This window comes from Natrix helvetica (genome assembly GCF_964273705.1).
Source record: "Natrix helvetica genome assembly, chromosome: 5".
Classification (NCBI taxonomy): domain Eukaryota; kingdom Metazoa; phylum Chordata; class Lepidosauria; order Squamata; family Natricidae; genus Natrix; species Natrix helvetica.
The window spans coordinates 84,718,637-84,736,087 of NC_138551.1; the positions used below are offsets into that span (position 1 = coordinate 84,718,637).

Sequence of the window (17,451 nt, forward strand, 5' to 3'; positions counted from 1 at the left end):
CCTATCGCTGCTTCCATGAATCCCATTTTCAGACTGTTGCAGCAGCCTATCCTCAGAGGCCAAAAACGGGATGTGAGGAGGCTGAAAATGGGGCACGAGAGGACGTGATCCCCGCAGCCTGGAACACCTGATAGAAGGCTGATCCAACCACCAATCAGCTGCTCGTGCTAAATCAGGCTATGCTGAAGCTAACCTGGCTGTTTGCTGCAGAGAGGCAAATTGCTGGGAGGCAGAGGCAGATTTTTTTCCCCTTGTTTTCCTCCCCAAAAGCTAGGTGTGTCTTATAGTCCTGAGCATCCTATAGTCTGAAAAATACGGTATCTTCCTTTTCTTAAAAAGGTAAGATTTTTCTGTTTGAACTACAGGTAAACCTCAACTTGTGACTGTTCATTTAACAATAGTCAAGAATTACAATGACATCGGAAAGGGTGCTTTACAACCTGTAAAGCATTCCCAGTTAGAATAACATAAAGTAACAGGGCTGGAAGGGATCTTGGAGGTCTTATAGTCTAACTCCCTGCTCGAGTAGGAGATCTTATATCATTCCAGATAAATGGCTGTCATAAAGCATTGCATCGCTGCCACCACGGTCATGTGATCTCCAGCGGTAGGTTTCAAAGAATTCCACCACTGATTCACCGAAAATGTGAGTACCGTGGTGCGATTTGCCGGTTCTCCGAATTGCGCAGAATCATTACTACCGGTTCAGTAGAACTGGTCCAAACTGGCTGAATACCACACCTCTGGTAATCAACATACCATATTAGATAGGTGGTTGTTCAGCCTTTTCTTAAAAACATCCAGTGATGAAGTACCCATAACTTTTGGAGGCAAGCTATTCCACTGGTTAATTGTCCTCACTGTTAGGAAGTTTCTCCTTAATTCCAGGTTGCTACTCCCCTTGTTTAGTTTCTTGCCCTGCCTTCAGATGCTTTGGAAAATAAGTTATCTGCTATAATATTCTAACAGGATGGTATAGATTCCATGTCTTAACACTTCACCTGGTTGTTTTGCAGCATTTTCCACAACCAGGTGAGCCACAGACAGACAGCAGGACAAACATTCACAGAGCGTGACCACAACTGTTCTTAAATTCAGATTAAGGTGTACTAAGAAGCAAATACCACTAAAGGAATTTGGTTCAGAAACTCAACCAATATTTGTTAGTCACACATGCTAGGTGAGGTGAACTCATGAATGCGCAGCAGAGAAAGCAGAAACCTGTCAGCTTAAGATCACATCTGCATTTCAAATCCAACTCGAGATGCTGAAAATAAAGCAAAGGTCTTAAAAAGCACCAGTGGCGGAAAATTTAACCCACGGATATATTTGCAAAACTGAAATAATGCAGAGCTGTAATAACTGCACCAAATATATACAAACTGGCTTTTGAAGGCGAAGCAGCATCCCAGGTGTGCGTGAGGCTGTTTGCAAAAGAAACCTGACCTTCAGAACAAAGGCAGAAGCTCCAAACAGCCTTCCTACAGCTTACAAAAATGCTATCTTAGAAAAGGAATGATTTGGGGTTGTTGTTTTTTTTTTTTTGTGAACAAATAGCCGTGGAGAAAGATCTTTAAAAAAGCAGAATATGGAAAGGAAAAACAAATGACAACTCCCAATAACGGTGCATCGTTTTTTGCCATTCAGTACTATGGAAAGACTAAAGCAAGCAAGATGCCTCATTTATTTCTTTGAACAGGAAAAGGGTTTTACACACACACACACAGACAGAGACAGAGACACACACACACAGAGAACTATACCAGCTCTAAATTAATCTCCTCTTTCAATTTTTTTTTCATTTTAAAAAGTACAAGTAATTAAGTTAAAAAACAAATTTCTTGAGCATCGGAACAAAAATCCTCTAAAGAAAGGTTTATAGATTTGGTACTCACCATTAGAGGGCGCTACAGTACTGCAATAGACAGCTCCCATAGTCTGCAAAGGAGGAAATCTTTGGTGCGCCTAGGAAAAAAAAGAGCATTTTTTTTTTGTTAAAACAGTTTGCCACCTATGGCATGCATAGGTTCCCCATCACTGCCTTATACCACCCCGGTTAAATGGTTGTCCAGTTTGCTTTTGAAAACCTGCAGTGATGGAACAGCCACAATTCTGGGAGGGAATTCTACTGCGTTCATAAATAAGCAGCCATTCCAGCATGCCCATGAAATTTGTTGTAAATGAGCACATTGGCCGGAAAATAATTTCTTATTACCATTCATTACTGTTGTATCTGCAAATGGTTTTTAACCAAGGTGGTAACTAAAAGAGGAGGAGGGTCAGGGGTGGGTTCCTGCCAGTTGTAACCTCTTCCATAGAAGAGGTTCCACAAATCTACCGTGCCGTTTAGAACCAGTTCCAGCTCCCTCCACCCGCCCGTCCGCACCACGCTTGCCCCGCCCACCACTCACTGATTGGCTGGCTCACCAATCGCCCCACCCGCCTCTAAGAGTCCTATCTAAACTTTAAAGTGTTAAAGCTGTCAAGTTTGAACACCCCTGGGGGATTTTTTTCTGAAGGGTTAGGGGTGCAAGGGTCTTGTAACTTGACAGCTTTAAGACTTGCACACTTCAAATGCCAGAGTTTCTGAGCCAACATTTTGGTTGCTTAGCAAGAGCGTTGTTAAGTGAGTTTCACCACATTTTACACATTGGCCACACCCACCCAGTCACATGACTGCCAAGCCACTCCCACTCGGTCACATGTCCGGCAAGCCACTCCCACAAAGCAGGCCACACCTACAGAAGAGGTTCTAAAAAATTTTGAAACCCACCACTGAGGAGGGGGTATATTCAGCAGTCTCAGCCAGCATATCTAACACCAGATTGATCAGTGTGGTGCATTTTACACAAGCAAACTTATAAGAGAAATGTGAATATACATACAGACGCTAAAATAGAATTACAATGGGAAAATAATAAGAACACTAGGAAGTACTGATAAATCTGTATTCATTGCACACATTTGCCTTGTTTATTGAATTAAACCACATCACAAAATATATGGAGCTGGCAAATAATTCAGATTAAAGCTTGCTGCCTTTTAAAGTCATATGCATCTGTTACATATAGCATGATTTTCATACATTGGGGCTAGTGATCACATAAACCTTTCCACAAAGACTTGTTAATAAATGTGTGTTTTGTAAAAACAAGCCAACAACTACAGGACTTGTTGCAAGTCATTTTTTTTCCTTTCCCATAAATTCTTAAATATTAAGAACCCTTCCTCCATCCCATTCTATGAAGCCTACACTTGCACAACTAAACATTCTTTGGCAGATATGAGACCTATTTTGAAAATGCTTATTTACGAATAAAACAATTAATACAGTTTTGATAAATTCTGCGGTTTACTTCTTCTTTTCTCCAAAGAGACTGTGCTGAAATCTACAGTATTTAAATTTTGGTAAGATCATCTATATTAATATAGCTGAAACGAGGAAAACTGTCTCAGTAAAAAGCCATCGATATTTACTCAGAATAAACATTAACCTTATGAAAAAGTACTTTAATGTGGCACACCATCCACCATTGCGTGGACCGAAGAAACTATTTTAGCACTGAAAAAGTACAAGTTCCTCTAATTTGCACAGGATCTGAATTTCACAGGATCTGAACTTCAGACATTTTACTGTTTGTGAGAGTACATCACTAATTTGGCAGTTTGTAGACATTTGCTAATTGTCCAAATCGAGCATTATGCTTTCTAAGACTAATAGCAGTCAAAGTGAAACCTTCTTGGTATTTTGTATAAATATAGGATCAACCACCCTCTGGAACAGCAAAACACTAGAAATAAGGATGGTGTTCTCACTCTTAGAAAAGCCTTGGAAATCTGGCCTTGATTCCCAGACCTGGGCTTGTTTGTATTTTTTAATGGCCCCTGTTTTATTTGGACTTTGGCAACCAATAAACTGGAATAAATACATACATTTAAAGGACTCTAAAGAGCAAAGGGGGGAGAATCAGTCTCTCTCTCCTCAATGTATTAGATAGAGCATCTCTATATTATTATCGTGTTGACCAACATTTTTGTTCATCCCGTCTTCCAGAAGACTCATGAAGGAGTAAGTTTAAAATAAGAAGTGTGTAATATAAAAAGTGTGTAGAAATATGTGGGTTTCCATAATGAAGGACACTAAGACATAGTCCATGCAGGAAAATTCACAAATAATCTTAAAAGTCTTTTTGGCTAATTTATAAATTGGTCCATATTCATTTAGGTAATATTTTCATTGCAACAGCCTCTGCTACACCAGAAGGAGAAAATAATGATTATTCTCACGGGTGTGATTCAGCCGGACCGGACTGGTTCAAGTGAACCAGGTGAACCAGTAGCTTCGACGATCAGCTGGGGAGCAAACCGGTTCGCTCTGATGATCAGGTTGGCCCGCCTGCCCGCCTCTGCGCTTTACTTACCTATATCCTCTCAGCTGATTCGTGCAGCAGAGTGGATTGCTGTGCTTCAGCTGTCTTACTCTCCAGAAGTAACGTGGAAGGTAAGTTTTGTTAAAACTGCTGATGCGCATGAAGCACGTGTTAGGCATGGGCATGCGTGGAGTGCGCATGGAGTGCATGCACAAAGCACGAGATCACCAAACCGGTTGTTAAACTGGCAGGATCCCATCACTGCTTATCCCACCACTGCATATACACACACACACACACACACACACGTGTGCGTGTGTGTGCATGTGTGTGTTGTATTTATTCTGATAAATAAATAAAGGGAGATCAGCACAAATACAACACAAATATAAAAAGGCAACATTAAAAATATTGTTTTCTGCCTTGGATGGTCTCCTGCAATGAGCCGATAGACAGAAAAGGGGAGTAGTGAGTTCCCTCCCATATTTGGGCATACCAGGGGTTGTAACACAAATACATACATAAATACATACATACATAAGGTGACCAACCGTCCTCCTTTAGGGAGGACAGTCCTTCTTTTGTAAGTTCTGTCCTCCCTTGAAAAGTGTCCTCCTACATGTCCTCCTTTTCGATATTTGAAGGCTAATCTGTTGCGCGTTATGTGACGTATTTGTATTTGACATGACAATTCGTCAAGACTCGGTATAGTGCGGTATAAGACGCGATTATGAGACGCATGTGCTCCGCACGGGAGACCTTGAGAGAGAGCGCCGCGTGCAAGTGGCTTTGTTTACTTCTTACTGAAACACCACACGGCACATACGCATGCAGTAGACTCACGGCACATCGGCAATTGAATGACTTATGGTAATTATTTCTTTCTCAGTGAATATTCAATTATACAGAGGTAAGTACAATTCACGTTTTATTAAACAGTTTTTAATGGTGTTTTTTTTACTTCATTGCAAGTATATTAAACAGATATTGAATCTTGTGTTGAATTTTTATCTAAAGAAATGCTAGACATTAAAATAGATGACAATTGTCCCTTTGAAGAAATTAGAAGACTGAATGTATATTTAAATTCTGAAAAATTAATACAATGGGAAAATCAACATGTTGAAATTGATAAAAGATGGGTGGATATTTTCAGCCATTTCAAAAATGAACATATTCCATGTGAACATTTATTTATACTTGTTCAATTTACGTTGTGCTGCCCTGGAACTAATGCAGCAGTTGAAAGAGTTTTTTTCAATTGCCAATGATTTTTTGACAAGTGAGAAATCGAGATTGAATGTTGATACTCTAGCTGCAGCACTTGCCGTAAAATTCAATATGAAGGGTATTTCTTGTTCAGATATTTCCAATATATTGTTAGAAGATGATACATTGACAAAAAATATTAATTCAATGGAAAAGTATTCGTTTAAATAATAATTAACAGGCAAGTAAGCATAATTACAATATAAAATGTTGCAAATGTTTTTATTATGCATATAACATATTTTAGTGTATTATTGTTGCAATGAATAAAATATTTCTTTTATTTACGATATATTTTTTCCAATTTATTTGTCCTCCTATTCATTGTAAAAAAGTTGGTCACCTTAGCATTTTGGACAATAGAACGTGTTTTGTCCTCCTTTTCATTGTAAAAAAGTTGGTCACCTTATACATACATACATACATATATACAATTAATAAATATAATGCCTATACTACCAGCAAGAACTAGGAACAATACTCTTTTTAACGTTTTAAATAAGTGTTTCAATTTTAAAACAGCACAGATCTTGTAGGTTTACCGTCTTGCTTGTAAAAAAAAAAAGGTGTGTTTTATCAAAAGCTACCATGCTACTAAAAGCTTTTCAGATTCCATTCTTTGGATTAACAAGAGTTATAAAACTCCCTAATTCGATTAACTTTTCCCAATCATGCTTCTTGCTGTATTTTTAGAAGAGCACTTTATTGTTGGAAACTCTAAGATGGTTAATTGTAGTCTTTTATCCTGGTAATACTGTTTTTACTTGCCCTAGTTCAAAAATTCTAAGTTTTATGTGTTGGCCTGTTTCGATCAGAGACAGCAAATTAATTCACTTTTGAATTACAGAATATACCGATAACTATATTGATACCTGCTTTCGTATGAAATGTTATTCGGAATTAAAAAGATTAAAGATACGCACGGCCAGCAAACTAATACGGATATCTAATGGGAAATCTTTTCTACCAAAGTGGTTCAGCAAGTCTTACTGCTCAATAAACGTTAACTGGGAACATGTGAACATTGTGTGTGTTGGGGGTTGCCATTAGATTAGGACCTTTGGACTAATTCTTTCAATGTCTTTTCTGAACGAAGTGCGAGGAACTAACAACAATGCTACTTCCCGATGGTATTAAGTAGCTTCACCTTCCTTGTTCCCGATTCCCTTAAATTTTCACGTATGGCTATGCACTGACAACTGCACTGAATAATTACTGCATGATTAAAACTAAACTGGAAATCAGGATGTAAATCTGATTTTCAACAGACTCTGAAACTAATGTTTGCATTCCTCACAGCGTAATGCTGCATTTGTAATCAAGGAAGCTACAGATTCTTGCCTTCCAATATTTCCAATGAGTTAGGCCTGGCTAAGAACAAATTAAATTTCTCTTTGCAGTATATTCATACTCTTACTAGATCAGGGGTGTCCAAACTTGGGAACTTTAAGACTTGTGGACTTCAACTCCCAGAATTCCCCAGCTAGCCATGCTGGCTGGGGAATTCTGGAAGTTGAAGTCCACAAGTCTTAAAGTTCCCAAGTTTGGACACCCCTGTACTAGATAGAGTGAAGCCCACTTCCATGTTTCCATATGGTAATTGCGAGCAGTACATGCTGATTGCAGTTGCTTCCAATATTTAGCATACTTGATGAACATATTCTAAAAACCCCTGGGGATAATTTTGTATATTTCCAATTTCTTATTTTAGGACCAAACTCTAGCATTGACACTCAGTTGGTTAAATACCAAACCTCTGAAGCGATTCTACTTGCAGTACTTACAGACAAAGATTAGTTATAAGAAAATTAAAAATATTTATAATACGACGTTATGTGTAGATCCTCAAGAATGAATTCAGTTCTACTGCTCTAGAGTTTAGCCAATTAACTGCCTATGGCAGGAAGGAAAGAAAGAAAAAAATGTGCTTCCAAGCACTCCACTCTGAAATAAAAATCAATTTTTGGCTCACCCAAGCAGTACCTCAAAATCTTTTGGCTATAATCCCAGTAACATTAGAGATTGTTCTAAGCTTTCCTGAAGCAGTCTTTGACTGTCAAGTAAATGGTGTGCAAAACCACACTTCAGTTGTGTGCATGCACGTGTCTGTGTGTGAGTTTATGTCTTATTGAGTAGCAGTCATTAGGTTAATATGGGCAATTTAACAAACTATGTATAGTGCTTAAGAATTTTTTTTTTTTTTAAAAACCGAACAATGACTACTGAATGAATTTCAGTTAAACAACAAATAGCTCTGATGACAGGGAGTGGTTTTCTTTCTATTATATCAGCTCAGGGCAATATTTAAGATTTCAAAAGTCAACATAATACAAACAGAAAGTTTTTAAAATTATGCAGTTCCTGTTTCCACTGAATTTTTACAGGAAACGACCTGTTTGTTCTGATAGCTGGAGTGCAATGGAATATGAAAACTGGTTTTATCTTGAATCTGAAAGAAAATGCTGAAAAAAGTATCACTTGTATGTTACATTGATTGCGGAAGATTGCTCATTCAAAGACTAGGGAGTACACTGATAAACATATTTTGTATATGCATGTGTGTTGTTATATATGAATATAAAATTAATACAACAACCAGTAGATAATATTCTCCTTTTTAATTGGACACATAGCAAGATGAGCGCAGAGCTGAGTACATATTTCCTTCCAATCCCAAAACATTCAGGCAACAGAATGTACTTTCAGCTCATTCAAATGCTGATTCCTGTGTCCTATTCCTATGTATTACAGTGTTTCCGCGAAAATAAGACAGGGTTTAATTTCTTTTGACACCCCCCCCCCTCCGAAATAAGCACTTGGCCTTATTTTCGGGGAGGTCTTATAATTTTTGAGGTGCAGGAGCCAGCGAGCGTGGTCACCTCATGGCTGCTGCTGTTACAATATTTTCAGGGAGGCCTTATTTTTGGGGAGGGGCTTATTTTAGACGCAGGGGTGTCCAAACTTTGGAACTTTAAGACTTGTGGACTTCAACTCCCAGAATTCCCCAGCCATCATGGCTGGCTGTGGAATTCTGGGAGTTGAAGTCCACAAGTCTTAAAGTTCCAAAGTTTGGACACCCCTGTTTTAGAGCATAAGCTCAAAAGTCCGACTGGGCTTATTATCCGGGGAGGTCTTATTTTCGAGGAAACAGGGTATAAAGCTCTGCTTCAGCTAGGAATTATCTAAAACATTCTCAACACATAATTGTCTTTTCAATTCTGCAAGCCATCCTTGTTTACAGTTCTTGCCTTTTGAATGTCTGTTCCAATAGCTTGATTATCTCAGGACTCTGAATACCCAAAATTTACCATTTAAGGTGAAGTAATGCATTTAAGGACAAGTGAAAAATTTGAACAGCAAATCACAACTAGAATTACATTTTTTCTCCCAAGTTTTCTTGTCAAATAAGCTATAACCCAATTGTAGCAATAATATAATGAAGATGCTTGATAACTTAAAAAAAAAGCATTTAAGGACATTTTGATTCCTTCACTCCAATTCCCAATATTATATATTTGGGATGAGTTAGGCTCTAACTACATATTATTTTTGAAGGGGTTCAAAGATAAAGATAGTCACATACAATGTACACATGGTGTCTATAGAGTTACTTTTGAGCAGTTTGAATATTTAGTAACTTCATTTCTACTATGTGTAAAGGCGCCACAGAGAGGAAATGTATTCAAGATCTAAATAAAATGAATATTGGGTAACATTGTTAGGATAACAAATGGGATCTGTGCTATAAGTAAAACACGACTGCAGGACCTGTTCAGATAACTTCAAAATCCTATTATGTTTTACATCCTAAACGATGGTGGATATGCTGAAAAGTAACATTCCTACAAAGATATATGCTGACTCTTCAGTAAATTCCTTTGATGTTATATTTTGCATCTTCCCTCAGATCAGATGTCACTTAATGTGCAGTTAAGGAAGAACTGAAAACCTTCTGGTTTTATACATTAATAGTGTTTATGACACAGCTAGATTAAAGCATTTGACATGTTTAAGTGCTGATACTGACATTCAGGAAAACAAGTTCCAAAGCCGGAATCAGAGTGGGAACATAGAATGTACAAATCATGAGTGTGATAAAGCTCTACACCAGAAGTGTCAAACACAAGGCCCGTGGGCCAGATCTGGCCTGTGAGCAATCAATTTTGGAAGTATGTCTTATCTGCAGTGTTCAGCCTTGAAGTAAACAGCACTAGGGCATTGTCACGGAAAGTTAGTTCTTGATGGCTTCACAACAGCTACAAAATAACACCTCTCTCCCCGTTCCTCAAAGTTATGAAAGGCAGTCTTTGGCTTATGACCCCAATTTGGGCAAAAGATTTTTGTTGTTAAGCGAGAGATTTGTTAAGTGAATTTTGGCCCATTTTGCAACCTTTCTTACCACAGTTGTTAAGTGACTCACTGCAGTTGTTACATTAGTAACACAGTTGTTAAATGAATCTGACTCGCCCATTGACTTTGTCTGTGTCACATGACACAGCAACGGTCATAAATATGAGTCAGATGCTAAGCATCTGAATTTTGATTACCTGACCTCGGGATGCCACAAAGGCCATAAGTACGAAACAGCCAACTAACCATGGCCAACTAACCATGGCCAACATGTAAAAAAGATGCTGAGACTCTAGAAAGAGTGCAGAGAAGAGCAACAAAGATGATTAGGGGACTGGAGGCTGAAACATATGAAGAACGGTTGCAGGAACTGGGTATATCTAGTTTAATAGAAAGAAGGACTAGGGGAGACATGATAGCAGTATTCCGATGTCTCAGGGGTTGCCACAAAGAAGAGGGAGTCAAACTATTCTCCAAAGCACCTGAGGGCAGGACAACTAATCAAGGAGAGAAGCAACTTAGAAATAAGGAGAAAATTCATGACAGTGAGAACAATTAAACAGTGGAACAACTTGCCTCCCAAAGTTGTGAATGCTCCAACACTGGAAGTTTTTAAGAAGATGTTGGATAACCATTTGTCTGAAGTGGTATAGGGTTTCCTGCCTAAGCAGGGGGTCGGACTAGAAGACCTCCAAGGTCCTTTCCAACTCTGTTATTCTGTTCTGTTCTATTCCACATCATAATTTTTTACACTTATGTTTTGGTTTCTTCAACATGATTTCAACAAGTTCAAATATGCTTAGACAACACATCACAATTGAATTAGCTTAAATTAACAGCCGCATGAATTTAGTAAACAATATGGAAACTGATATTTCAATGTTTTTCTATTGAATTTATAAAGGGTATGAGTTCTGTGACCCTTCAATATTTTGAGTTTAATACAGTACAGCTGCTTCCTTAATTTTTGAGTAAGAAGCTTATGAAGTACAGTCACATTATTGCACCCATGTCAAATAAACAAAAAAAGTGGAACTAGTTTGAAAGGCAATTTCAAAACTGTTTGAATACGGATGTCTCACTGTTAGCCTACATGGGAATACAATAAGCAAAAAATGAACTGAAGAATATGTTATCATATTACACTGAGTTTATGTTAGACTAAATAGTAGAAAATGGAAAAAGATTGTGCAGATTGTCCACATATTTGTGAAATACCACCTATTTCACTTGACCAAATATATTAAATTTGAGAACTTATCTGATGAAGATGAAGACGGGTTTAAGTAAAATTGACATTTTGCAGTTGGATTCTTGACAAGTATTATTTTGACCACAGATGGGATGAAAAAGGTGATTTGGAATGTAATATTAGAAGACTACTCCTTGTGGAATAATATAAAAAAATCAATTTATTAGATTATATGTTATTTGCTAATTATCAACCTGTTTCATTGAATAATGTTGACATGAAAACATTAACTGCTAACAGATTTTAATAAGAATTCTTTTCACCCGTAGAATAATCAACTTTGTCAAAGATTACATTCAATCAGCTGAATAAAAATAAAAAATACAAAACAGCAATTCTATTGCTAAATGTGGAAATTTACAGATAATATATACATATCACCTGTGGATTACCTCAATAATTTATCCATATTCTCTAGGAGCCTTCCTGCCAACCAAAGTGGAAGTTAATGGCCAAATTGAAAGATAGTCTGCTAACTGTTCCATACTGAAATTAATACTTTGTTTATTCATTTTAGCATATGTACTGAATTTGTCAATTATTTCCCTCCTGCGTGAGATAGACATATCCCTTTATCGATAGAAGCATTAAATATTTATCTTAATGAATCTGGCTATAATGTGAACTGCTAGTCTAGGTTAGGGTAATGAAATCTGGACTTTTGTCAATACAAATGTAATTATGGATAGAGATATTGAATATTTAATTATATATATTTCATATATACAATACCGATATATATATTCATAAGGTTCCTTAGAACGTTTTATTTTCAGATTTGTTTAGACTCCTTAGTTTGTGGTATTGGACAACAATACAATAGCCCTGGGTCTTTGTGTGTTGCATAATTCATTAGAATACAAATTGGTATATTATGCTGATGATATACTGGTAATGTATGAGGATGTCATTTTTAAAGCTCATTCCTTAGATCGGGTTCTGTATACTTGATTGACACATTTGGGCAAAATGTGTGATACGTTAACCAGTCTGCCAGAATTTATGCCAATGGGCGAAGATTACTCTATTGACAGACTAGGACAGTGATGGCAAACCTTTTTGTCCTTGAGTGCCGAAAGCATGTTGCGTGCTTGCATATGCTCTCATAAATAGTGCAATGCATGCATGACACCCCCACCCCCCGCATTCAACCCCCCTGCACCCCGTTTTCGGCCTAGCAGGCTTTTCTGAAGCCTCCTGGGACCAAAAACGGGTCACGGGGAGAATATTGAACCCCGCACACCCTATTTTGGGCCTACCAGGCCTCTCTGAAGCCTCCTGGGGGCCAAACACGGGCTGTGGGGTGGAATGATGCACCCCCAGGGCCCGTTTTGGGCATAGCAGGACTCCTTGAAGCCTCCTGGGACCAAAAACAGATTGGGGGAACTCCGTGCTCCCAACGCATGAGCATGCAACGTCTCCCACATGTGCCCAACCCCCTGCGCATGTGCGGCAGAGACCCCAAAATCAGCTGGCCAGCGGGAGCCGTGCACACAGGCACAATGGAGCTGACCTGGGGCAATGGCTCGCGTGGCTGCAGAGAGGGCTCTGTGTGCCACCTGTGGCACATGTGCCATAGGTTTGCCATCACGGGACTAGATAATTATCATTTTGCGAATCTTGAGTTATAGCACCATACATACCTCTTGATTACTATCAAATTCAGTTTATGTAAAGTCTTTTTCTAGGGCTCTTCTAGGAGCATTCATGTAGGATTAGATAATTTAAATAATTAGATGGCTTAGATTTCAAAATATAATATAATGTATCTTCTGTTACTACTATATGGATTCAAAAGATGATATTTTTTTTCTGGAAAATTGCTTTCCTTCCTTTCCTGTTAAATTAATGCACACTCTGAGCTAATGTATAATGCCTTATCAGATTGCAAAGATAAGAGCATAGGAAAAATGGGATTAGTAAGAATTATTGGGGAGTCAAGAGGAAGATCACACCTACATGTGCTTAATGTTGTGTGGTGACATCTATAGAGAAGCTGAACTATTTTTGACAAATAGACCAGAACAATCTCTAACATACTCTTACAGGTAGTCCTTGTCTTACAACCGGTTTTTATTTCTTATTTCTTATTTCTTAGCCGCACCCTCTCCCGAAGGACTCGGGGCGGCGTACAATAAAACATAGGAAATAAATATATAAACAAACATACATATAACAAAAACGTATACCAAGACATATACATATACAAGGAGGAGGTGAGCTGATGAATAAAAAACAATTAAAAACACAATGTTTAAAAACCCCTAAATAATTTAATACAATTAAAATACCCCAAATAAAAAACCCGTCAGGAGCGATATAGTTGGATCAAAGTTGAGCCAGGCCAGCTACTTGAAATAGGTGGGTCTTGAGCTTTACACGCTTAGCAACTATTCAAAGTTATGATGGACCTCCCTGGCGGTTTCTATGACTGATTTGAAGCTCTAACCGTTGCCCCCACAGTCATGTGGCTACACTTACAACCGTTTGCAATGTGTCATGAGTGCTTCTTACATTTTTAATGAAATGTGTCATTCTCTTCTGGATTTCAGCAAAATTGGCCCCTAGCGAACCATTCCTTTGTTTAATGACCACGGTATTCAGTGAATGACCATGGTGTTCTCTTAACCACCCCAAAAAGGGTTATAAAATTGGGTCAGTCACATATGTGACTCACTTTACAACCATCGACTAACAACTGTGATGAATAGAGCCCATTGCAGACGTAGGCCAACTACCTGTATAATATTTCTTATGAATACTTTTTTGAGAAGTTGTCAATTGAAATGAAACTTCAAAGAACTATTTTCTATCATATATGCAAAGTTCCTCTTTTCTTTACGCTAGTATTTACTCCAAATAAATATTTATTAAGCAAATAATATACACAAAGAAGGTTCTTAAATTATTGCTACATTCTGAGCCCCAAGATTGACCCCACCACATTGTCCACAGATGGTAGCTACTGAAAGAAGAAAGATAATATTCCTCTAAGCAATTTTGCCTTGAGTATGCTATTTCATCTCTCATTTAAAGCCGTACAAAAGATAATAATAAACCCATCTGTGAGACACAGATGAGAGCAGATCTGTATTACTCCGTATAAAGTAGTTTATATTTCTGTTTCATGAAACTGGAGACACATAGAGACAATTAAACCCTTGTATTTAATTCTACTCCTCCTCTTTAATGCAATGTTTCCGAATCTTGGCAACTTAAAAATTTGTAGACTTCAACTCCCAAAATTCTATGCTGGCTGGGGAATTCTGGGAGTTGAAATCCACATATGCTCTAATGCAGGGGTATCAAACTCACTGCCTGTGGGCTGCATGCATCATGTGCTGGCCACCCCCATTCCCATTTCAGCAAAGGGGGAAAAGTCACGATATGTCACATGACGACGCAACACCGTGAGTTTGACACCTCTGCTCGAATGCCAAAAGGAAATTCTCCCATTCAGGCTAGGAAAATTTAAAACATTAAAACAAAAATAAATTTTAGACATTTAATTAGAAGCCAATTAAATGTTTGCAATTAAGCATTTTAAATCAGCTCTCAAAGAATGAATACATACTGTACATCAGATTGCTAATGCACTTTTATTATTTCCTAGACATATAAGTACCATATCGTATTATAATGTAGAGTAAAAATGTTTAAGAAACATAGCTACACATTAATTTTGTTATTCATGTTAAAGTTTCTTTAAGAAACCAAATAATCCATGGATATATAAAATTAATAATATAAATTTCACTTCCTCTTAAAACTGTATTCCTTAACATTCATTCTCCAATTGATATACTGTACATTTTACCCATAACTATATATATTTTACAATTTATTGTAAATTATTTTCAACTATATTGTTCTCAAGAACTATAAAATTTTTTGAAGGAATTCTTCCATTATCATTCCCATCATGACAATGATTTTAGTGATGTGAATAGAAGAATGTGATTATATGTCTCTCATCTGGTTTCTAAATGCAGGGCAGATATTTGAAAATCAATTTCAAAGGAATTATATTCAACACGATAGACCTTAATACTCTTCTTCCCCTGCAGTAATTTTTGGTTCAGTAATGATACTAAGCCTCCAATATTACTTAGCAATAAATGTCTTAGCTCCTCGGGGGATCATTTTTAAAAATATAGCATAATTTGAATGTGCTGTAAATGTTAATAATACTAGACACCCCATGTTCCCTAGTATAATTGTTTCAGAAATGTTTCCTCACCTAAACAGAGAAATAGAATGATCAAAGGGGGGGGGGGAGCAGTGGGAGCAGGTATGTCTTTTGACATCCAGACAGCTTTCTAATTGAATTTTTTTGTGGGAATATGGGGGAGCACCCTTCCACCCCTCCCACAGTAAGAGGCTGGTGCTGGGTGGGGAAGGGGTGAGGGATTGCAAGACTGGCTGGGAAACTGTCATGAAATACTGAAAATGAGGATCTCATGACTGCAGGAGCAGATCAGCAGTGGAGCAGCAGGTAATAGCTACAACTTCCTCAAATTTCATTCCCTTGGGAGTCAAAGGTTCTGGATTTTGGATGCATCATGTAAGTTAGCCCAGTTGAGGTATCCCGGATCAAAAATGGTTGCCCTCGTTAAAGATCATGAAAATGAGACTTCTACTTATTTTTGCCTAGTTGCATTTGCTTCACTTTTTATTATACATTAGAGGATTATTTTAATTAATAACTGTCTTCTGAGGACAATGCCCATACAATAAGTGCAACCAAGACATATATCTTCCAATAAGTTGATGTAGTTGGGTTCGTGCTACAGTGACATATGTATTTTGCAAAGGGAATTGGAATTTTGCTCTCATTGATATTGTACAGGGCAAGCTGAGGGAGAGGAAGATGGTTCTTTAGTATGACGGCCTCTTTCTCTGGCAAAGGCTATACACATGGAGTACAAAACCTATCATGCGATCACCTTAGAAACAAATAAGAAACATCACTTAGAATACACAAGGAAGCACAATGTTTTTAGGAAGTTTGTTTACAACAACTTGATGATAACTGCCATCATCTCCTACTCCTTCCTTATTTTACAAGAAGGTTTATGAGTATTTAAGTTCACGGAGCCCATCTTCCAGATTAATTCATTGAATGTAGGATTTAATTTTGAATCAATTTCCGAATCACTGTTGTTAATAGCAACAAATGCAAGAGGAAAATAATCTATTCTTGCTGAAGACAAGAAAGTGAAGGCAGGGTCAGATTTTTTCTCCACCTTTCCTTTCTGGTAATATTAAATTTAAGTTGCCTAGAGATATACACACAGAAGCGGAAATAAATCTATATTCTCATTATCTACGTGCAAGCTACATTCATTAAGTCACACAAAATTTGTACTTATCAACGCTACAGTTCAGAGCCACTGAATTATTTTATGACATCTTTACAAAAAGGAATTACAGACTAATGAGTCCATGTCATTCCGGTTTTCCAAACACTATAACATATTCTGTATCATAATTATTTGCAGTCCTATTTAATGCATCCTTATCCTACAGAAGCATTCAAGTCTGCTTAGCGTTCACCTTAAACACACTTTATATTTATTCAGGTTAAAAAATAGTTTTAGAAAATAACCATTTATTTAACCCAAAAAAAAAAAATGCTCTTAAAACGTGGATGACCCTTTTGCAACCTTTCCTCCATATTTGTTTTTGAATGTACAGTTTTTCAATGACTGCTGCCTGCCATTAAAGAGGCAAATAAGGTCATTCACCATTGAATCCCATTATGCTCAATAGGATTTACTTTTAAGATTTACAGTATTATAGCCTAAAGCTTCTGACATTGCGTGAACAATATCTGCTCTTAACGTTGTGGTTGAACTAAGGGAATCAAAATATTGGGTTTAACAAAATCTAATAAAGAACTGTTTAATATCTTAAATAACCTTTAATAACATTATTATTGAACTTAAAAAAGATTATACAGTATATCACCTCGTGTAAGCACTTCTCTTTATATAAGAAACATTGGGGATAGTCTCTCTCTCTCTCTTTTGCAAATAGAGAATATACCGCTTTTCATTTTGGATTGAAGGCACTAGCTTTCAACACTCAATTATTCTTGGACTGTGTCCCAGAATACCTGGTGAGTCATGGAAATACTTTCAGTAACCACAGAGGCATGGCAAAATCATATGCTGGCCTATGACTGTAATAAGAATTGGATCACCAGAG

The 17,451-nt window shown here is 37.4% G+C and overlaps 1 protein-coding gene across 1 annotated transcript in view; it reads right to left on the minus strand.

The window, feature by feature from the left end:
* Positions 1-17,451, minus strand: part of MCU (mitochondrial calcium uniporter) — a 127,305-nt gene that overhangs the window by 19,595 nt on the left and 90,259 nt on the right. Inside the window, exon 2 of the mRNA XM_081954399.1 lies at positions 1,896-1,965. Coding sequence (XP_081810525.1) covers positions 1,896-1,965 — 70 coding nt within the window. The remainder of the gene's footprint in view (positions 1-1,895; positions 1,966-17,451) is intronic.